At 34.6% G+C, this 22,854-nt stretch overlaps 2 protein-coding genes across 6 annotated transcripts; both read left to right on the forward strand.

Moving 5' to 3' along the window:
- Positions 1-33: 33 nt before the first annotated feature.
- ESP4 (HEAT repeat-containing protein) lies at positions 34-15,468 on the forward strand. 5 transcript variants are annotated; one of them, XM_087127582.1, is made up of 27 exons: positions 35-421; positions 1,014-1,173; positions 1,533-1,625; positions 1,699-1,801; positions 1,930-2,098; positions 2,324-2,498; positions 3,099-3,227; positions 3,352-3,909; positions 4,100-4,693; positions 5,331-5,399; positions 6,160-6,276; positions 6,350-6,595; positions 7,447-7,494; positions 7,569-7,706; positions 8,004-8,162; positions 8,256-8,318; positions 8,398-8,505; positions 8,608-8,691; positions 8,872-8,919; positions 10,528-10,602; positions 11,174-11,269; positions 11,346-11,426; positions 11,515-11,586; positions 12,250-12,294; positions 12,377-12,460; positions 14,526-14,694; positions 14,793-14,896. In XM_087127582.1, exons 1-26 carry the CDS (start codon positions 204-206, stop codon positions 14,658-14,660), a joined length of 3,867 nt encoding a protein of 1,288 aa, XP_086983708.1. In that variant the 5' UTR covers positions 35-203; the 3' UTR covers positions 14,661-14,694; positions 14,793-14,896. The 5 variants fall into 5 exon arrangements, with proteins under 5 accessions (XP_023543707.2, XP_086983708.1, XP_086983709.1 ...); XM_023687941.2 differs by lacking the exon at positions 14,526-14,694 and adding an exon at positions 14,971-15,468 and having other exon boundaries at positions 36-421; XM_023687942.2 differs by lacking the exon at positions 14,526-14,694 and adding an exon at positions 14,971-15,468 and having other exon boundaries at positions 36-421; positions 8,007-8,162.
- A 3,532-nt stretch (positions 15,469-19,000) lies between these two features.
- On the forward strand, positions 19,001-21,241 carry LOC111804397 (uncharacterized). The gene is made up of 2 exons (XM_023689185.2): positions 19,001-19,435; positions 20,733-21,241. Exons 1-2 carry the CDS (start codon positions 19,157-19,159, stop codon positions 21,201-21,203), a joined length of 750 nt encoding a protein of 249 aa, XP_023544953.1. The 5' UTR covers positions 19,001-19,156; the 3' UTR covers positions 21,204-21,241.
- Positions 21,242-22,854: the final 1,613 nt, after the last annotated feature.

Genomic DNA, 22,854 nt, shown 5'->3' on the forward strand with positions numbered 1-22,854 from the left:
ATAAAAAGAATAAAATGAGCCGCAAAAACAAAAACAAAAAGAAAATAAGGCTTTGGCCTTCTCTCTCGCTCTGGACGAGCAGCGAGCTCTGATTTTTTCTTAAGCTCCCTCCACTCTCCCGCTTCACCCTTCTTTTCGGAATCAGGAATTCTGTGCAGCGACACTTGAAATTCGAAGTTCTTCATCTTCTTCATTCGAAAGCTATGGTCGCCGTGATGGCGGCTGTTGATTCAAAGGAGAGGCTCTCTCGTCTGATTAACTCAACCAAGATTGCTGCAGATATTCCTTCCAAGCTTGCTCGTTTGCGTCAATTAAAGAATGATTTGCCGCCGGAAGATCCTGTTTTACTTACTGAGCTCCTCCCTCGTATCCTTGAGCTACAGTCTGACCGCTTCAGCCCCATCCGCAAGTTTGTCACAGAGTACGCTTCCTTTCTATCTCTAGGTTAAGCTCATTTATGTGTTTATGTCCGTTTTTGCATTCACTTCACGGAACGACAGAGATGCGAGTTTTTTTTTTTTTTATTCTTAGTGTTCAGTTTCGTTTTTCTGTTTTCGTTTGCTGTGATGTTGGAGCTTGGGGAGCTGAATGAAATTTCAAATTCGAAGTGTCTGAATTTCACGTGTAGATTAGGTGTACTGTTATGCATTTCTTCTGTCCATTTTGTATATTCGGGAGAAATAGTCATTGATGGATACAACTTAAGATGCCATTCATTGATGATGTACTGTGCTGTCTAAAGCTTATTGTCATTGCTATCTTGGGGTATGTCAATGAGTGCTGGTGGTTCGTATTAAATCCTACCACAGTGTTATGGTATTCCTTTATTTATGGGATATCTGATTGCTCATCTCTCCATGGCATTAAAAGGTATAGATGTCATCTTAATTCTCTTATGAATCAATTTTGCCTGGTGATCTGTTAACAAACTGGGCCTAGGTGGTTCAGTCCTGACTGATTGAGGTAGCTTTGGGAATGGTTCTTACTTATTTAGTTGTTTTATTACTGTGTAGGATGATTGGTGAAATTGGATTCAAGCACATCGACTTGTTGCCTCAAATTGTACCATTATTGATAACAGTTTTGACTGATGATACTCCAGCTGTTGTTCGGCAATCCATTACTTGTGCCATTGATTTATTTCGCATTTGTCTTGTAAAAATTGCGATGAAGGTAACAATATTCTGCATACTTTGTCAGGTGGTTTTGTTTATACGTTTTCTGTGTATTGCCAGTTCTCATCACAAACCATTCCATGATTTCTACTTCTGCAACTTATTTAGTTTATAGTGTCCAGTGCAAATATAAAAGATTTTTCATTTTCATGTTTCAGTTTTATTAGCCAATGGTCGTGTATTTTAAAAACATTTAAGCATATTGTAATTTCTCAAGCTTTATGATGGGCACACTCACGTACATTTTGGTTTTTTTTTTTTTGATGTAGCTGAACTTCTGTGGGAAATAAAATCACCTCTCTCTGAGGAAAAATGTTGTAATCTCACTGTTTTAGGTTCAATTCCATTATGTTACAGGGTCTGTATTCTAGCGCGATAGACAATTCACTTCAATCATTGTGGACATGGATGTTGAAGTTCAAGGAAGAGATATATTCAATAGCCGTTCATGTAAGCAAGAATTATTATGCAATTAGCTATATTCTTTTTGTTACTATGTTTTTAAATACACACTTTTGCTCAGGGAAATGGTGGAATGAGTTTGCTAGCTCTCAAGTTTGTCGTAGAAGTAATTTTACTTTACACACCTGACCCCAATGGCTCTTCAGAGCCTCCTGCTACTGCAGGTAGTTGTCGTCTACTTGGCTTTGTATTTCAGGTCCATCATTGCTTGAGAGGCTTGAGCTTTTTCTAATAATTTAAATAAAACGACTTAAGTTGTCACTGACCTTGGAAATCATTTCTTATTGTGTAGAAAATTCTGTCGATTTTAATATATCGTGGCTTCGTGGAGGTCATCCTATACTCAAAATTAGAGACTTATCAACTGAAGCCAGTCAAAGTTTGGGTTTGTTGCTCGATCAGCTCAGATTCCCAAAAGTGAAATCTCTCAATAATGCAAAGATTATTGTGCTCATTAATAGGTTATATTAATTTCCCTGTATATAAGACCACATTTAAATGTTTAATTTCTACTCATTTATTTCTCAATACGTGAAGATAAACCTTCTGAATCATATTAATAAAACTTGAAGTCCTTGAGCCGTCTAATGATTAGTTTAATAATAAATGAAAAATGGACATATAACTATCAGTTCCTTTTGAACTACAGTTCTGACTCATTTTTTCTCTTATATGTTTCTTATTAGTCTTTCAACAATTGCAAACAAGAGGCCTGCTTTTTATGGCCGAATTTTGCCTGTCTTGCTTGGTCTGGACCGCTCAGGCACTATCTTCAATGGGTTGCATGCTCCTGGTGTACATTATGCCTTAAAGAATTCATTTCTCAACTGCTTGAAGTGTACCCATCCAGGTGCTTTACCGGTAAATTTCCAAAACTAAAATTTACCTTCTCGAATCCCCCACCCAAAAAAATGGCATGCTCCTAGTTGGGTGAATTTTCTGTGTTTCCTTTTGCTTTCTTTAACAGACTGTTTTATATTTTATTATGTTTTACAAGTTATTCTACTTGTACATGTCTTTTGTTCTGTATTAACTCTAACAAGAATATGATATTTTCTCTGTCAGGCAATCGTTTGGCCATGGTTCAAAGGAACTGCTGTTTAATCTGATATATATATCTTTTTACTTAGTTCCCTGGGTTGGCTGCCTGATGATCATAGGACTGATCTATAAATCTTGATAGCTTTGAATTTATGGGTTCATGGTCAAAAGAAGGTGGCCGCTTAGGATAGGAAATATTATACAAGTTACTCAATGCCAAATGTAGAGTTAGGAAGTAGTCTTGTGAAATTAGTCGAGAAATCGATAAGCTAGCTTGGACACCCATAATTATAAACGAAGTCCTGCAATTTTTATTTGATTTCTTCTGTGTGTTGAATAGTATAGTAAAGCTGCTATCAGAGATCATTCACCTTCTTGTATGAATTGAATTGATAATGGAGATAATTGTGGTAACTGTAGTGGCGGGATCCTCTAATTGGTGCCCTTAGAGAGATGAAAGTCGGGGGAGTGGCTGAGCCAACCCTTCATCAAGATTCAACAGTTAATGGATCTGTAAAGGAGGAGCAGAGCGATGGCCATTTTACCAAGGTAAGTACCAACATCTTTGTTCATTCTTGGTTAAGTATTTATAAATTCAATCTCGATTGACGGTCTGCTGCCTGAATATGGCATACGGGCGAGCAGATCTAATTAAAACTTTATTCTTGTATAGGATGATAAGGCTACTGTTCAAAGAATTCCTGATATTATGCATAATACTTTGGGGAGGAAGAGGTCTGGTGAACCAGACACCTGTGATTTGAAAGAGGATGGAAATGGATCTGGAAAACGTGCCAGACCAACACCTAAGGTCTCGGAGTCTGAGGAATCATTTAAAGAAATGGAGAGTACTGTTAAGCCTGAACAAGATACATCATCAAGTGGAACATCTTCAGCAGGAGAATTGGATACTGGACCAGCGCACCAACTTGTAGCCATGTTTGGTGCCTTAGTTGCTCAAGGAGAAAAAGCTATTGGGTCCTTACAGATCCTTATCTCTAGTATTTCTGCTGACTTGCTTGCTGAGGTTGTCATTGCTAATATGCGTTTCCTTCCTCCTCATCAGCCTGATGCAGGAGATGGAGAACTTCTGCAGAATATGTGTATAAGTGGTAGTGATGCTCAAGTCAAATATCCGTCATCATTTGTAGCTGATGTTCTTTCATTATCTAGCACCTTTCCACCGATTGCATCATTGTTGGATTCTTCTAGGTCATTATCTGATGACATGGTAGTACAATCTTTTCTGTCAAGATACCTTGAATTCTGGACCATATTTTCTGTGATGTTTCATTATTTCTTTGTTTGTGTCGAGTTTGTTAAATTAAGCTGTCATTTATGCATTTTCTTTCTCTCTTTCTTTAACTTGTTCTGCATTGTCCTCTCCTTAATTTTTTTTTTCTTTCCAATCTCATCCTCAGAAGCCTCAAGAGGGAGGAGACCATCATGCAGTTCCTATTATTGACAGTGCTGGGACAAATGATGATTCTGAAAATGCTATAACGCCAACTAGTTTACCTGTTTCCAAAGCATCTATATCTGAAGCGGAAGAAGTTTGTTCAATCATTCCATCTAGTATACATGATGTGGCCAATTTAGAGAGTGGGATACCTGGGCTTGATTCTTCTGTTCAAAGTGATGGGTCATCAGATCATGTTGTTACTCCCTCGCTTGCATCATCTGGTTTTGATGATTCTAATCAAGAGAACATTTTAACTTTGGAACTAAGCTCCTCCTTGAAATTATCAGTTTCTAGAGAAAAATCAGAGGAGCTTAGTCCAAAGGCAGTTGTTTCAGATGTCAACAGCTTGGCCTCTTCAACTGCAACTTCTGCGGGGTTGTCTTCTCAGTTGGTCTTGCCCAAGATGTCAGCACCTGTTGTTGACCTTGTAGATGAAGAGAAGGATGAATTACTAAGACTGGCATTTGTGCACATTGTTGAGGCGTATAAGCAAATAGCAGTCGCTGGAGGTTTGCAAGCCCGCTTTTCTCTATTGGCATATTTAGGAGTGGAGGTATCAAGTCTTTCTTGTGTGTGGTTATGAGAAATGTCCTTCCTTAAATTGAATTTAATTTCCAGGCTGATTAAATGATTCATACTTTGTTCAGCGACCAGTATTCCATATATCATACAATTTAGTTGTTACTACATACAATATTTTCATGCACTAAAATTTGATAATTTCTGAGTTGATTCATCATGTCCATCACGTACCATATACTATGAGAGTGTGGCAGCACGAGAAGTTATTTTACCATTCCATTTTCCTTGCCCTTGGTACCAAAATGAGTTTCTCTTGTTACATATCGATCTTAAGAGGCATTTTTTACAATTTAGAAATTTTTAAAAACTTTCAGCGAGTGTGTTTCTTCACAGTGTATTTCTTCTGATGGGCACTGAACAATTTATGAACTTATACTAACTTTTGTACAGGCTATGATTTTTTAAACTTTACAGTTGTACTTGGTGCGAGTCCTAGTTTCTAAAACATTGAGATGTTCTCCAATTTTATGATTTTCAATTTGGCTGGAAGCTCATTTTATTTTAGATTGTGCTTGTTCTATACTTTAATTTTCTTTGCAATATTACTATCTAAAGACATAAATTTTGGACTTATTTATTTGCTTAAACTTTCTTTCCTTATTGGGCAGTATCCCTTGGAATTAGAGGCATGGAAAGTGTTGCAAAACCATATATTGGCTGATTATGTAAACAATGAGGTGAGCATTGTCTTAGAATAAGGCTTATACAAAATGGTCCTGTATCACTATTAAGCTTCTTTTTTCCTTCGTTGTTCTCTTGTTACTCTGTTCCTGTATAAATCTACTTCTTTTTGTACTTTCAGTATTGTCTTAAATCCATATGGGTCTTTGCCTCCAATTGTTATTTTTCCTCATCTGCAGGACATACTAGACATTTGACGAATATATTTACTTGCAACTATCAACATTTGCAGAGATATATAAACATTATACTGTAGTAAAGATTCTTTCCTTTTGATACTCTCTAAGGACCTTGAGCACTCTCTAAGGTCTTGTTAACATCATTTCTTTAACTTCACTCTCTCTGAAGTTCTCAAGTGCATAGCCTAGAGTCTGATATTGTTCAAGGCGCTAAAAGTAACAACTATTGATCAAGTAGAACTCTAACCTGGATCTCTTAGGGTTTGCTCTAACATCATTTGGTCAATGTTGCTCCAACTTGTATTGAAGTACACTCCCACTTATTTTTATTGAATAAAGTGTCACTACTTTAAGTCCGCTATTATTTTTCTTTTGCATTGAAAATAAATTATATTGGTTTATTTTTGATTGCTTGGTTTGTCAGAAATTTGAATTCATGTTTCATTTACTCAATTAAGTTAAGATGCATGAGCTTGAATGAGATGTCTGTTAGTCTTTCTCTCTCTATCATCTCTACTTTTCTTCTGTCTCTGTGTTCAACTAAATCCATACATTCTAACCAGAGCAATTGGTTCAGGGACACGAGTTGACTTTGCGGGTTCTGTATAGGTTATTTGGAGAAGCAGAAGAGGAACACGATTTCTTTACATCTACGACTGCTGCTTCAGTATATGAGACATTTCTGGTCACTGTGGTGTGTGCTTTGTGACCCTAATTCCTGCAAGTATTATTTTGTGTAGATGCGAATGATTTGATTTTCCATGCAGGCAGAAACACTTAGAGATTCTTTTCCTCCATCGGACAAGTCATTGAGTAGATTGCTTGGTGAAGCTCCTTATCTACCAAAGTCAGTCATAAACCTGTTGGAATGCATGTGCTCTCCTGGAAACAGTGAAAATGCAGATAAGGATCTCCAAAGTGGTGATCGTGTAACTCAAGGTCTTAGTGCAGTGTGGAGTTTAATTTTATTGAGACCCCCTATCCGTGATGTCTGCTTGAAAATTGCCTTACAGGTTTTAATTTTCCTTGAACTTATTTCAGTTTCTGTTCTACTTCAATTACTTTCTTCGTAACACAGGCTTTTTGTTCTTTACTTCCATTTAATGTTTTATTGCTGAGCATAACTATGTTTAAACAATATTTAACGGTTAAGAGATCATGACTACAGTATGATGCTCTGTCTGATGCAGACATCTAATCCTGTTGGTTTTTTTCGTCCTTAGTTAGATACAAATTCATATTTGATGTTTCTTTTTAAATATATATTTTTTAAAATTTATTTATGATTAATTGGGATAATTTGTAGTACCTTGTCTGTTCAAGTCTTTAGGTATTTTATGTCGTGTAATTGCCTTACATGTGTTTGTCAAAACCATGATGTCTGCCTGACAATTGCCTTCCAGGGTTTAATTTTCTTCGAACTTATTTCAGTTTCTCAGTTTTTGTTCTACTTCAATTACTTCCTTTATGACATAGCTTTTAGTTCACAGATTGAAATTGCTGAGCATAATTATGTTTAAAATAATAGTAAACGGTTAAGAGTTTGTGTATGGTATAATGCATTGTCTGAATGCAGATGACAATTCCTGTTGGTTTGTTCGTACTTAACTAGATATGAGTTCGTATTTGATGTTTCTTTTTTAATATTTTATTTATTTATTTATGATTAGTTTGGATCATTTGTAATACATTTTTTGTTCAAGTCTTTAAGTATTTTAGTTGTGTAATGGCCTTGCACGTGTCTGTCAAAGCATGTGATGTTTGGAGCCCCCCCCCCCCCCCCCCCCCACACACACACACACACCGACATACCCTTTTCCCTGTCATTGATCTCACTTTGATTTTCTCTTTTTACCATTGAAAGAGCACTGTGCATCTCTCTGAGGAAGTGAGGATGAAGGCAATTCGTCTGGTAATTTGTTGACAACTTAAAATTCAACAAAATTATCTCTTTCCAGTTACTTAAGTTGTTCTCTCTTTTTGTAGGTTGCTAACAAGCTTTATCCTATACCATCCATTTCTCAACGAATAGAAGATTTTTCTAAGGAGATGCTGCTTTCTGCCATTAGTGACCTTGCAACAGATGCGACAGATGCTGACGGATCAGTATCAGAATCACACAAGGTTTGTTTTCATATGGCGATGCAAGAAAAACATCAAATGCTGGATCAGATGCAAATTTCTTTCAAGTATTACCTAATTGTAATTTTAGATGTCTTGTTCGGGTTCATAAGTGGAATTTTGGTTTAACATGAAGTTCCAAATTTTAGTTAGAATTCCTGATTCTGGAGTTCACGTATTACACCTTACCTAATTCTGGTTCTTCAATTCTTTTTGATGTTTCAACTATTTAATTAGATTTGTTGTCACCTAGTAGTCTTGAAAATTTAGAATTGACTTCTACAATTGTTACTTTTTTAGCAGGATGTTCATCCAGAAAAATCTTTAATTGAATCTAGTGCCGTCAGTAAAGATACATCCTCCGATGCTTGTCCTTCATCCATTTCACAAGCTGACACATCTCTTCCAATCTCTGAGGCCCAGCGTCGGATGTCCTTGTACTTTGCACTTTGCACAAAGGTTTGAGGTTGTCTGATTTAGTAACTTAAGTTTGTCTTGTGAAAATAACTTTTTTTTGAATCTTACAGTCTATTTGTGTAATCTAAATGACAGAAGCACTCACTTTTTCGCCAAATTTTTGTCATGTATAAAAATGCCTCAAAAGCAATTAAGCAGGTTTGTCCCACTTCATAATGCTGCTTTTCTTCTCATGAGTTCTGATTTCTGAAATTTCGATCTCTTGTATTTTGTATAGGCTGTTCATGACCATATCCCAATACTTGTCCGCACAATGGGCTCATCCTCAGATCTTCTTGAAATTCTTACTGATCCTCCAAGTGGAAGTGAGAATCTTGTAATGCAGGTCTTTCCTGGATCAATCAAACTATTTTTTTATTATACACTGAACCATGAAAATGGAAGACATAACAGTTACTTTTATTTCCCTGATATATTGCCATTTTAGGTTTTGCAAATTCTGACAGATGGGATTACTCCTTCGTCTGAGTTAGTTTTTACCGTAAGCAAGTTATACAATTCAAAACTAAAGGTGAGCACTGTTCTCTTTTGACAATGAAGCTATTAGCTTAAAACTTCTCGATTTATTTTTATATTGTATTTCCCTCTAAGTTTTCAGGATATTGAGGTTCTGATCCTAAATTCCGAATAGAAAAGTCTACTAATAAGAGGCTTACTTTTCTAATGGTTGTCATATGTTGATTGCTTTTAGGATGTGGAGATTATGATCCCTGTATTACCATATCTACCAAAAGAGGAGGTGGGTAACCTCTCGCTCTTCCACTATTTGAGTACCTATATGTTTTGAGCTTGTATAATGGCAGCATTTTTTAATTTGAATTTTTATCTTACTTAACAATTATGTTTCAACAATCTTCTATATCACTTATCCTTGAAGCATTTTTATCATATGTTTTACTATCCATGTTTTATTTCTTTGTAGTAGGAATCTGGCTAATATCCTCTACTTTTGTCTAAATTTTTTATTCATAACAACCTGAATCTATAGTTGTTCTCTTATCGTCATAAGGTTAAATTATAGTTTGTCTCCAAATTGTATATGACTTTTCAATTTGGTTCTAAACGTTTAAACTTGAGTTAACTCCCTTAAAAAAATTGATAAAATTATCACGTAGGGGTTCACAGCTCACTAGCATACTAACTAGGGAAAAATTGTTCAATTTGGTCCTTGAACTGTGAATACTTCTTCAGTTTGATACTTTAAAATTTTAAGGGATTATTTGGCTCACAAGGGTCGAAGTTGGGAAGCTTAAGTTTGTAGAACTTGTGCTTGGATGGTACAAAGATCAATAGAAACCTGAGTATAAGTAACTTTTGTTTGGTGTTTGAGTTTATGATTTGAAAAAGCTAATAAACAGTTATGAATCTGGAATTCATAAGCCAGAATTTATGTAACTCATGGGATTAACATACTTGTAGCATGGAAATAAACCTGTATACCCAATATAAATACTAACCCTGTGCTATGTTAATCTCCAATAAGAAGTTTCATTTATATTCCTTACTATCTCGACTGTTTTGAAACTACCCTTCAAGCCAACCCTAAGCTAACTTTGAAACAAAAGAGATATGATATCACTATCCTATTTACTTCCAACTTCGTTAAAAAAATGACCGCTTCTCCCAATTTCTCCTCTGTTTCTACAGAATTCGAAGGTCTAATAGTGTTTCTTGGTAAATCATCTAAAAATTAAAAAAAAAAAAAAAAAAAAAAAAGAAAAAGAAAAAGAAAAGACCACTTCTCCCAATTTCTACCTTCTGTTTTTACAAAGTTGGAAGGTTTAATGTTGTTTCTTGGCAGATCATCTAACAGTGACAGATGGATGGCCACATAATGCTTTTTTTATTCCATCTGCCCGGGATATTATTTTTTCAATCTTCTATCTCTTTTCTTTTCTTTTTGATAGGCAACAGAAGATATTTCAATAATAAGATGAACTATACCTACCATGAATGGATAAAAGAAAACCGGAGATTATAACAAAGCCTTCCAGTTAAGCAATAGGTTGTTAGGACTATGATTTGTGAACGATGTGTAGTAATATTAACACCAGTAAAATGCTTGTATTTAAACTCTTTCACAAAACTTGTCTAAAGAGAGTTCGTCTTTGAAAGTCTGATTGTTTCTTTTTGTCCATAGCACCAGTGGAAAGCTCTGATACATTTATCAATCTTTCCAGTTGCCCTTTGGTATCCTCCGTGTTACTTCTTGATGCTTTCATTTTCTTTCATTTTCAACATTTCCAAATTTCATTGTGACTGCTTTCTATTTATTTTTGTTCTCATGTTGCTTTAAAAATGTTCACAATCAATTGAAATCATCTGATTCATTTTTTTTTTTTGTTAGGTCATGATGATTTTCCCCCAGATTGTGAATCTTCCAGGTGACAAATTCCAAGCAGCACTTCTGCGGATATTGCAGGTATTTTTCCCCGTTCTTTCCTTGCTCGCGTATGTAGCATGGTGTTTACTTTCATGTTTTTCAGGAGAAGAATGTGAACTCCCATCATGAACCTAAAATATATTTCCGTTTCTAGCTGGGAATATGTTTTATGCCTAATCATTGCCGCATTCAACAGGCTAATATTATTTTCTTTAATTATAAAGCTATTTTCGTTGATGCTTGAAAAGAAAAAAATTGAATGGACTAGGTATTGATTTTGGGTAAACCAGCAGTATAATCTGCATGAGGTAGAACTATTCATTTGTTATTTTATCAGCTTGGCTGTGCAATTATCTTTAGTAGATTATTTTTTGTATCCCTTGTTTAGATAACTTTGTTTTTTATGGCAAGCTAAACAGCCAACCATTTATTTTGTCCTCAACCACACTGCGTCTCTTTTCTATAGGAGTGTGACGAGCTCACTAATTGCATTTAGTTTCATACTTCAAAACAAGAGACAGAATGTTTCATGTCAGCAAGTGTTTCCGCCATATAATTGGTCGTGGTGTAGGTTCTATATTTATTTAATTTCCTCTAATATCCTACTCAGGGATCATCTCAGTCTGGGCCAGTTCTAAATCCAGCTGAAGTTCTAATTGCTATTCATGGAATTGATCCTGATAGAGATGGAATTCCTCTCAAGAAGGTTTGGCCCTCTTCATTGTCTCTATGTAAAACCTTACCATGTCTCCTTTTTGAACTACTGGTTGCTTCACCTGCAGGTCACAGATGCATGCAATGCTTGCTTTGAGCAGCGTCAAACTTTTACGCAGCAAATCATTGCAAAAGTTTTGAATCAATTGGTTTGTATGATAATGAATCTTTCGATAGCATATGAAGACAGTTCTTTTTTTTTTTTTGAAATGACACCAAGTGGCTTGTCCCGTGCAGGTTGAACAGATTCCTCTTCCATTATTGTTCATGCGCACAGTATTGCAAGCCATCGGCACTTTTCCATCACTGGTAAGCTGACTCTTGCTCTCCTTGATCATAATTTCTGATAAATGAGAATGTATCATTCTTTTTCTTTGGTTGGCAACGGATGACATCTGTCATGGTACTAGGTCAATGTAGAAGTATGATCTGTTATGTATTGCATATAAAGATTTCCTTTGTTATGTCTATTATGTTCAAATCCCCAATTTGATAATGGTTGGGGAAGAGGCCAATTAATTGTTGTTTTTGGCTTTACTTTTTCCTCGTCAAGTGCATGGATTCTGCCCCACTTAAAATGTAAGGTGCTTGTATATTCGGTTTGAGATTGCATCTTTGCATTTCTATAATCCATATTTTTTCCCTTGCACTATCTTAATTAAAAAACTTTAAAAGGTGTGATATGCATTCCCCTAGTCTAATATGTTGGACTGAAATGGCTCAAAATTATTGATTGCTCGATTCATCTCAGATAAACCATTTCATTCTCCCTTCTTTTTGTTTCTTCTTCCGTTTCTTTTTAATAAGGATTGAGAGGTCTTGAGACAAAAGATAGGGAAATAAACAACCTAAGGGTCAGGAGAAGCTGGACCCTGCCTAAAAACTACAAAAGCAGCGGCGTCCAATCAATTTCTTTCTCTTTTTCTACAGTATCCCAAGCACTAATAACATTTTTCGTTTCCTTCTTTACAGGTAGATTTTATAATGGAGATTCTATCTCGTCTTGTTGGCAAGCAGGTCAATATTTTTCCACTTTTAGATTACTTGTGAATGTGAATTAAGTTTTCAACATTCTAAATCTGGCTATGAGCTCTTGCAGATATGGAAATACCCCAAGTTATGGGTAGGCTTCTTGAAGTGTGCACTCTTGACAAAGCCTCAATCCTTTAATGTGCTGCTTCAGGTGTGTCTTGATAGAGGCGTTCCTCTATTAACTTTTTCCTGTAATCCCCTATGATTATCTGGTTATTTATTGTTTGTTGAAAACATTGTATTGAGTGCCTTGTTGTCTTGGAAGGGTTTGAGGATGCATCTGAGGTCATGGCTTGACTTATGGGTCCCTGATGGTTGGTCAGTCATCCTCAGGGCAAAGCTTTCGACTACAGTATGGGTAGGAGCCATTCGGTGTGTGTATGGGATTCCTCACCTGAGTGGTCTGAAATCAGAGAGAAAAAGAACTAACTACTATTTTCCTTACCTTAGGGGATTAGGCTGCGGTTCATACCCCTGTCATTTGCTTTCTGCTAAGTATCCATGTTTGGCTTGTTTATTAACTTCTTGATCCATATGACAATCCTCACTCGGTTCCTCAGCAAAAACCTTGTAGGAGCAAGGTTCCTTGTAAGGGATTCGAAGGATGATGCCAAATCAAGTGAGGGACTTCCATGTGATGGACAAGCTATGTGAAGAAGATCGACTAATTTTCTTAGTTGTTGCTCTGTTTCCCCTATAATGATCATCGAAAGCAATGGGGAGTCTTTTGGTCTATAGTTATTGCTATGGTGGAGAAGTTCCAGTTCAGGTGAGGTGGGTGGTTTTATTCTGCCATGGGAGGGGTGGAGAAGCGTAGTGTTCATGAGGGAAGGATGAAGGGGAGGGACGAGGGTGAAAGAGAACAGATAGATGCGATACCGATAGGGTTATTTATTGCTTTGATAACAAAACACAATTTCATCCCAAAAGAAGAGCTATAGAAAGATTACCACCAAGAGGCATGAGCGAAAATACATTTACAAGAAAAGCCTCCAGTTATCATTCATAAGAAAGAATTATAGTTGCAAAATGGCTTTCCCTTTAAAAGTTTGACATCTGAACAATTGGAATAACGCGTTAAATATCCTGCATAATACCCCGTCCAAAATTATTCAGCAGGTTGGCCCAGCATTTATTGAAATAGGAATAAAGAAAGAGACTGTGGCAATGATCTTCGGCAGACAGGTAGAAATTTTGATCCCGCCATCTAGTTATTTTTTCAGGAATATAACCCTGCTTGATAGGGTTACTGAGAAATCTCTTTAGAGCTCGGGTTAATTAAGTTTTTTCGATCTGAGCGGGACTTAACTTCTCTGGCAGGAGTCTTCTGTTACTGTTGTTGATATCCCCTTAAACAAGCTCTTTCCATTAAAGTTAAACAAGCCTTAAACAAGCTCTTTCCATTAAAGTTAAACAAGCCTTAAACAAGCTCTTTCCATTAAAGTTAAACAAGCCTTTTCCATTAAAATTCAACTAGCCGACAGTCTTCGTCATCTGATCACCAACAACTATGGTCCTGCTTCCTAGCATGACAAAGAAGTTATGGTCCTGTGGACTGGGTTCAGAGCGCTTTTTTGATTATGAGTTTAGTTTAGTTGTTGATTTTAGATTAATTAGTATTTTTGATTTAATAGTTACTTGTTTTATTTTTTCTGTAAGGCCATAATTAGCCACTTATAGAAATGTAATGGGAGCTTTAAATATTATTTTGATATAGAACTTTGTTTTAAAGAATGTTCTCTTAACCTTAGGGATGGATTTCCCTTGTTTAGTCATGGATTTGGCATCATCTCTAATCCTTTGCATCATGGCCTTTCATTAAAAGCCAGCTTTTATAGGGTTTGCAGATTCTGGACATTCAGGAGGAGCCTTAAGGTAGTGTTTTTCTCCAATATCCCTTTTAAAAGGACCTTAGGAAGTCCCCGAAATCGAAGCTGGCTGGCACAGCGGTAAAAGAAGAGAGCCTTCGAGTAAAGAATCTGCAAGGCCAAATGGTTTTGGGAGGGGTTGAAAATTTTAGTTTATTTATTCTAAGTGCCTCTTTCAATTCCTTTTATGGCAAGTTTAGAGGTCTCTTAAAGCCTTGAGGGAACTTAGACGAAACGTTCTCCCATCTCCTTTTCTCTTGGATGTTATTAGTAGCTTGGTGGCTGAACCTTTGCGAACTGGAGTTCTTGAAGTCCTTCAAATTGCTCTAATGTTGTAGTTTGCTCTAGGATATTAAAGGATGCTGCAGCAGTAGGACTAGGAGCATGGTTCAATATTTGAGATATATTGTATCGATCATCGACGAAGTCTCTAAAAGGCTTCCATCTATTGTAACAATGATCTCGACTACAAAAACCTTGTAGGACTAGGACCATTGGTTGAGACCTTCTATAAAAGGTTGATTTGACTATATATTTATATGATATGAACTACATTCTACAAATGAATTACACGAAAGCAACGTCCTTATTATCAACTTTCATGTACTCTTTCAGCTACCACCAGCACAGCTCGAAAATGCATTAAACAAAACTGCAGCACTAAAGGCACCTTTGGTTGCTCATGCTAGCCAACCGAACATCCGATCGACACTCCCAAGGTTGCATAACTACTCAATTTCATAGTATTCTTTGCTTCCTATGTTAATCAGACAGATTTGCTTTTCATTTTCAGGGCTGTATTGACTGTTCTAGGGATTGCCTTAGATGCTCAAAATACTAGCCAGGTGCAATCGAGTCAGGCTAACACGGTCGATTCAGGTAACTCGGAGAAGGAGGTTACAGTCCAAGACAAATCTAAAGAATCATCTGTAGCCAGTTGATGGATTGGGATTGATTTTTCTCAGCCATGTTCTTCAAGTTCCATGCTTTCTCACAGACAAGATTTTGACGTAACAGGCTTTCCTTCTAAGAGGTCAGAAGTGAGAAGGGTAAACATGATTCCTTTGGATTTGCTTCCTTCCAAGTTACAAAAATCACATCAAGACCCTATAAAAGCTGTGGCATAGGTAGAGAGTACTCATTGTATTATGTGTGGGGAAGTAGTGCATTGCTCTAAGATTGTAATAGCAAGAGAGTTCTATACACTTGTTGCAAGAAATTTATACAATTTGAAATCCAAACTTCATGAAAGCATCTAAATCAAAACTTAGATAATCTTTGTTGCATCAAAGTTAGATAATTGAAAGTGTGTTTAATAGTCACCGAAAATAAAACTATTAGAATTCATAAGTTTTGAGGTTGTTTTTGTTCGTATCGATTCCTTAATATTATGTAAGGTATATACTAACATCAATTACAATAGTCCACTCGAGCATAGTTCAATGATCTACCCTTTTTGTCGATGTTGAACTCATGTCAACATGGTTATGGATTCAGCATTTGTGTTCATAATGAACATAATTTTAATAAAATGAACATAACGAAATCTATCTCAAGTCCACTCGAGCATATAATGAACATAATTTTAATAAAATTAAGTTTCCCATATTTGGGCCTGGGCTTCAGCATTGTGTTCGACAAGGCTGAAGTTCTTATACACAATGGGCCTTGGCTCCACATTATGTTGAATAGTGGGCCGGGATCCTACACTTAGCTAATACGGGCCCACGTCCCCTATCGTAGGAAATTGTTTTCGAAATTTATTTTTATTTTAATAATATATATATATATATATATATATATATATATATATATATATATATATATATATATTTTTTTTTTTTTTTTTTTTTTTGTTTTAAATGGTTTAATAATTTTAAAAAATATTTAAGAGAATGAGAAGGGAGTGGGTGCCCAGCTACATGAATCTATTTGTTTCTAGTTTTTGGAATTGTAGCTGAAATGCCTTTTGGTTCTCCCTAAAAAGATGGTCCGATACTTAATAATCTCGCATGCGAATAGGAAGATCGGCCACAATTTGAGTCGTACCGTCCACCCTTCCCTACCACTTATAGGAAGTTGTGAGCCCTACAGCCACCGCTCGACCATTCTCTCCTTCTCGAGTCGAACCATGACGGGAAAATTCCCATTAGACAACATCTACCTAATAAAAGATACTGTACCCAATCAAGGATGAACGTAAACTATAAATTAATAGTTGTGTTAGACATATTGAATCTTATTTTAACTTTTACCATTTAAAAAAAAAAAAATATTTATGTCTTAACTTTTAAATTAACTTTTAAATTTAATATTTAATTTTAAAAGTTATTAATCGAAGTGTTACTCTGTTCTCTTAAAAAATTTCATAGTTTTTCATTTAATAGCTATTTTTTAAAATTAGAATTAAAATTTATATAATTATCAGAGCTTAATTATTTATTTATGTTCCTTCATTGTTCTACTTATATAATATAATTGTTCTATATCTTATAAATTCCCTCCGATTTTCGAAATTTTATTCATTGAGACTATTACTAATTGTCTCTTATGGTTGAACATAAAAAAAAAAATATGTATGTTTCTAATGATACAAATTCAATGTATTTTTACAATTTCTCTCTCGTACAATCTGTTAGGTAACACGGATCTGAACGAGCACGAGCTGACGACGAAAACATTCGCTGCAGGGTATCCCACGCCTTCTTGGACGTAGTAGCAGTAACCACATCGTGAAGGATCTCCTCAGACATGGAGGAGAGAAGGCCGCTAAAAACCTGTTGATCCTGATCATACCACTTATCATAGGCTGGATTAGAGACCATATCAACACCAGCAGCAGTTAAGGAAGGGACCAGCTTGGCAGGTGCGACAATGGTGCCATCGAGATAGCCCATAAGCTTCGTACTTCGTAGGTAGGGGAGGAGCTAGGCGCGCCATATGATGAAATTGTTTTTGGTGAGACTAATTGTGACAGCGTGGTGAAAAGGGATTGGACCAAAGGTCGACGCCATGACAGTTGAAATCGTGTTGGAGATGGTGGATGAGGAGGAGGATATGATAGATATTGTTACCTTGACTCTGATACCATACCAGACTGTGATCTATACGGATTACAACTATTTATATATATATATATATATATGTATGTATGTATGTGTGTGTATAATGAGAATTATATAGTAACAAACCAGTAAATCATAGATTTGGTAACAAACCAACAAATCAGATTCTCCAGTCATGTAAGAAACAAGTAAATCAGTAGATTATCTTACAATGTACAGATACGATCTATTCTACGTTTAACACACACACTCGTAGATTATCTTACTATGTACAGATATGATCTATTTTACGTTTAACACACTCAACTTTATATTGTGGTAGATTCCTCAAATAATTTCTTCACATTGATCAACCATAATTAAAATCTAACTTGAAATCTAACAAACAGTTTGTCACAATCGACGACTAATCGACATCGAGACCGATTAAACTATATATAAAAAAATATTAAAAAATTAAACTTTACCGAAATTGTCAGATATATTTCTCATTTAGGCCGATTTTTGGCCTCAATAATTAAAAAATAAAGTCAAATGTTCAAACTAATTCTCATTTCAATGAAAGAATTCCAGGAAAAATATTGACTTAATTCAAAAATGGTTCATCATTACAACTAAAAAAAAGTTGTATTTATATAAAATTTTAGTTGTCGGTTCAAATTAATAATAATGTTGAAAATAAAACTTTAGAGAATATAACTTTATTATCATAAACATTCGGTAGGAGAATAAAATAATTTAAATTCATATACATTCGAAATCATAAATAATAATTATTATTATTTGAATACTTTTTTCAAGTATTTATTTGATTAAGAGATTGGGCATTGGCGTGGAGGAATATCTCTAATTATTATTTTTCTACTTTCTTCTATATAATGAGTATAAACTTTAATATAATATTCTTTATTTTAACATTTTATATAAAAGCTTTAAATTTTATTTACTAAAAATTCAACTGTGTTAAATATTTATAAAGTAGACTCAATATACTTATTAATGGCCGAGGTGAATTCTCCGCTCCTGGTATTATTTCGAGACGTTTCGTATATGAGCTTCTTCAAACAGGACTTATTGCTATTGATTCGATGATTCTTATTGGACGTGGTCAACGAGCATTAATTATTGGGGACAGGCAGACCGATAAAACTGCAGTAGCCATGAATACGATTCTTAATCTATAAGGTGAAAATGTAATATGTATGATTTAATTTTAAAATTTTAAAAATTTATAGACTTTAAAATATGGAAAAGACTAATTTAAAAACTAAATTTATATTAACAAAAATTATATAATCCATTAAGATAGCATTTTTTTAATATATATATATATAATTTAAATATAACTCGATTTAAAATAGCTCATTTTATTTTATATATATATAATATAAACATAATTTAGCTGGCGAATTAAAATAATTCCTTTTATTGTTAAATTATATATATATATATAATTCATATACATAATTCAACCGAACGTACTAGATCAAGATCGAAAAAATGAAACATAAATTAATTTAAATGTCTTTATCGGCCAAAACATAAAATTAATAGAATTGTATTAATTAAAACTAAACTATCACAAATTATTCCTTTCATGAAATTCTACATAATTGTTAATTCTTTAAATAATTTGAAAGAAAATATGAATTTTAAAATAAAATTCAGTTAAAATTATATATATATTTTATTGTAAGCGTGACGACATGTCGACGAAATAGATGACACATAAGAAAATCGCGTGAAAGGATAAAGACGCTATATCGCACTGCACAAAAACTCACTCAGCTTTGTACGCTTTCATACGCCGATTAATTGACGTACCAAATCGTCCTTCTCTAATCTCTCTCTCTCCGCGGGGCGATCTTTCTTTCAAAAGCGGAGATCGACGAACCGGATCTCTCTGCGATTGCGATGGAGGATTGCGATCGCCGTGCTTTTCTTCACCGACGAACGAATCGAATCGGCGTCAATGCGGAGGCGGCAGCGGCGGCGGATAGGTTTCCGGCGTGGAGCGTACCGGAGACGAAGGAACTGCTAGCGATAAGAGCGGCGCTGGATAGAAGGTTCTCGGAAATGAAACAGAACAGAATGCTTTGGATTTCGGTCGCCGGTAAGATGAAGGCGAAAGGCTTTAATCGGAACGACGAGCAGTGCAAGTGCAAGTGGAAAAATCTCGTCACGCGCTATAAGGTAATGGATCTTTTGGTGAGCGCGTGATTTTCTTTTAGGGTTTTTGGTAACCGCTAAGGGATATTATCAAAATATTTATTCTTTTACAATTTATTTAAGTTAATGATTTGATTACTAATTTTTTAAAATTATAAATTTTATTCACTGATTTACAATTTTTTTTTATTATTATAAAGAATTACTATACACTAAATTAACTTTTTTTTTACCATTCCAAGTGGATGTTTATTGAAATTGAATAAATATAAGAACTATTGTTATATTTTTTATTTTTGAAAATTGGGTTTGTTTTTTCACATTATAATCTAAATTTAAATATATTAACAATATTATAATTATTGAAGTTTTCCATTAATATATAAATTACCAAGAAAATAACTTATAAAACATATTTATTTTTAATAAGAATTAAATAAAACAAAAAAATATTATCAAAACACAGTTATAAATTTAAAAAGTGATTTTTTTTTAAAGAACCATTCAAAATTTGAGGTTAATTAGGTGGTAATCCTAATCGGGTTGACCCAATAAAAAAATCTTCAAACCAAACCGAATTTTCAGAGTTTTTAAACATTCGGCCCAACCTAAATCAGGAAGAAAAAAAACTTAACTCAATCCAATCTTTATGATTTAGATTGAGTAGTCTACATTAATTGTGTTACTGGGTTATATAAACTAAGTAGTCTAGTCTAGGTTAGTTGTGTTACTGGATTATATGAATTAAGTAGTCTAAGTTAGTTGTGTTACTGGGTTATATGAACTGAGTAGTCTAGGTTAGTTGTGTTTCTGGGCTATACGAGTAGTCTAGGTTAATTGTGTTACTGGGTTATGGGTTATATGAACTGAGTAGTCTAAGTTAGTTGGGTTACTAGGTTATATGAATTGAGTAGTCTAGGTTAGTTGTGTTACTGGGTTATATGAACGGAGTAGTCTAAGTTAATTGTGTTACTGAGTTATGGGTTATATGAATTGAGTAGTCTAGGTTAGTTGTGTTACTCGGTTATATGAACTGAGTAGTCTTCTAGGTTAGTTATGTTACTGGGTTATAGGTTACTTGTGTTACTGGGTTATATGAACGCTCTTAGAGAGACATAATTTACCTTCAAATATGAATAGAGAACTTATTATCAAAGGTGGGTTCGAGAGGCAGAAGATCAAATCCTTCTTATCCCGACTCTACATGTTGTTGAACTAAAAAAATATACGAGCACCAAGATTTTGACTTGTATGACGTTCTCATCAATTAATTTTCACATCTCTTTTTCCTTCGTTCTCTTTACTGTCTGTTATCTTACAGGGGTGTGAAACTATGGATCCTAAAGCTCTAAAGCAACAATTTCCATTTTACGACGACCTCCACACCATTTTCACCGCAAGGATGCAAAAGAATTGGTGGATCGAACCCGAAAACCGAGCAAAAGACTCGAAAAGGAAAGCCATGACGGAGCGATTGTCTAGCGAGGACCCGAAAAGGGGAAAAAGGAGGAGAGAAGAAGATGAGAGAAGCAATTTGAAGGAAATAATGAAGGGGTTTGTGGAGAGAGAGAAGGAAATGGAGAGGCAATGGAGAGAAGCGTTTAGGGTTAGAGAGGAAGAGAGAAGGTTGAAGGAGAAGGAATGGAGGATGAAAATGGAAGGTCTAGAGAGAGAGAAGATGATGACGTGGATAATGTGGAGAGAGAAAGATGATGAGAGGAGAGAGAGAGAGGAAGCAAGGGCTTTGAACACTCATGCTTTCATCTATGCTTTGTTGAGTAGCTTCACTTAATTAATTACCATATTAATTTTATGTTGGATGTTACCATTTTTTTTTTTTTATTGTTGTCGATGAATTTGTTTTTTTTTTTTTTTTTTAATAATTATAGATTGATATGTGTTTGTTTGTAAACTTTTAATATTTTTTTATTTAAGATTATATCGAATAATTATGAATTGTGAATAAATTAAAAAAAAAATTTTAAAAAACTTTAGCAATGGAGAACCCAACCCGAAAACAAATGATTGGGTTCGGTTGGGTTGAATTGTGAAAATTCCAACCCGAAAATAGAGAGTTGGGTTGAATTGTGAAAATTTACGAAAATAGAGAGTTGGGTTGAATTGTGAAAATTCCAACCCGAAAATAGAGAGTTGGGTTGAGTTGTGAAAATTCAGCCTGAAAATAGAGAGTTGGGTTGAATTGTGAAAATTCCCACCTGAAAATAGAGAGTTGGGTTGAGTTGGAAAATTCCAATTATAGTTGGGTTGAATTGTGAAAATTCCAACCCGAAAATGGAGGGTTGGGTTGGGTTGTGAAATTTTTTTGGTCAGATTGGGTTACCAATCCATGAGTTGGAAAATTCCAATTATAGTTGGGTTGAATTGTGAAAATTCCAACCCGAAAATGGAGGGTTGGGTTGGGTTGTGAAATTTTTTTGGTCAGATTGGGTTACCAATCCAACTAGCCCGAACTTTTGGGTTGGATCAAAAAAATCTCCCAACCCGAACCATGTACACCCCTAAAGCTGGAAGGTAGGTCTTTCTTCATCCTCTAATCTCATTTTACAATTTAATCATATTGTTTTTAGGAATATTAATCCATAAAAGAGGCTTAATTAACTTATAAAAAATATTTTAATCATTGTTGCTAATGACTTAATTCATAGATCTTGATGATCTTCTATCTATTTTGTTTTTTACAACCGTTTAATAATATATTCTTCTATTTCATGGGCTCCACACGTCTTAATGTCGTTATTGGATCGAGACGTCACGTGTACTAAATTTTTATTATAATTTCTTAATAAAAACAACCCGACAACCCAACCCAATACGAAACCAAAGACTTGAGTTGTGAATTCTATTCCGATTATTCTGACCAATCAAACTAACCCAAAATTTTGGTTTGGTCTAAAAGATTTCTCCGACTCAATCTATGTATACCCCTGGCTTTTACATGAACGAGAAAGAAATAAAGGGATCTGTAATATATATATATATATATATATATATATATATATATATATATATATATTTTTTCTTCCTCTAATATTATTATTATTATTATTATTTATTTATTTATTTGCTACTTAAATAAAATAACAATAAATTATTAATAAATGGAATCAAATTAGAAATTAAATACACATTATTTTTCCTTCAACTTTAATATTGGTCATTAATAGTTAAATTTAAATTACGTGTAAAAGTCACAAAGATATCAATTAAAGTAATAAAGAAAACGATAAATTTGAAATCAAATCAAATCAAGTATATCATCCAGAAATTAATTATAAATCCTCAAAATTTATTTTAAAAAATTCAATTATAAAGCCCGTGTAACAGTCCAAACCCGCCATTAACAGATATTGTCTACTTTGACTCGTTACATATCATCGTCTGTTTCACAATTTTAAAATACGAGAGAATCTAGCCCTATTCCA

This window comes from Cucurbita pepo, chromosome 10, assembly GCF_057944985.1.
Source record: "Cucurbita pepo subsp. pepo isolate OVF chromosome 10, ASM5794498v1, whole genome shotgun sequence".
NCBI lineage: Eukaryota > Viridiplantae > Streptophyta > Magnoliopsida > Cucurbitales > Cucurbitaceae > Cucurbita > Cucurbita pepo.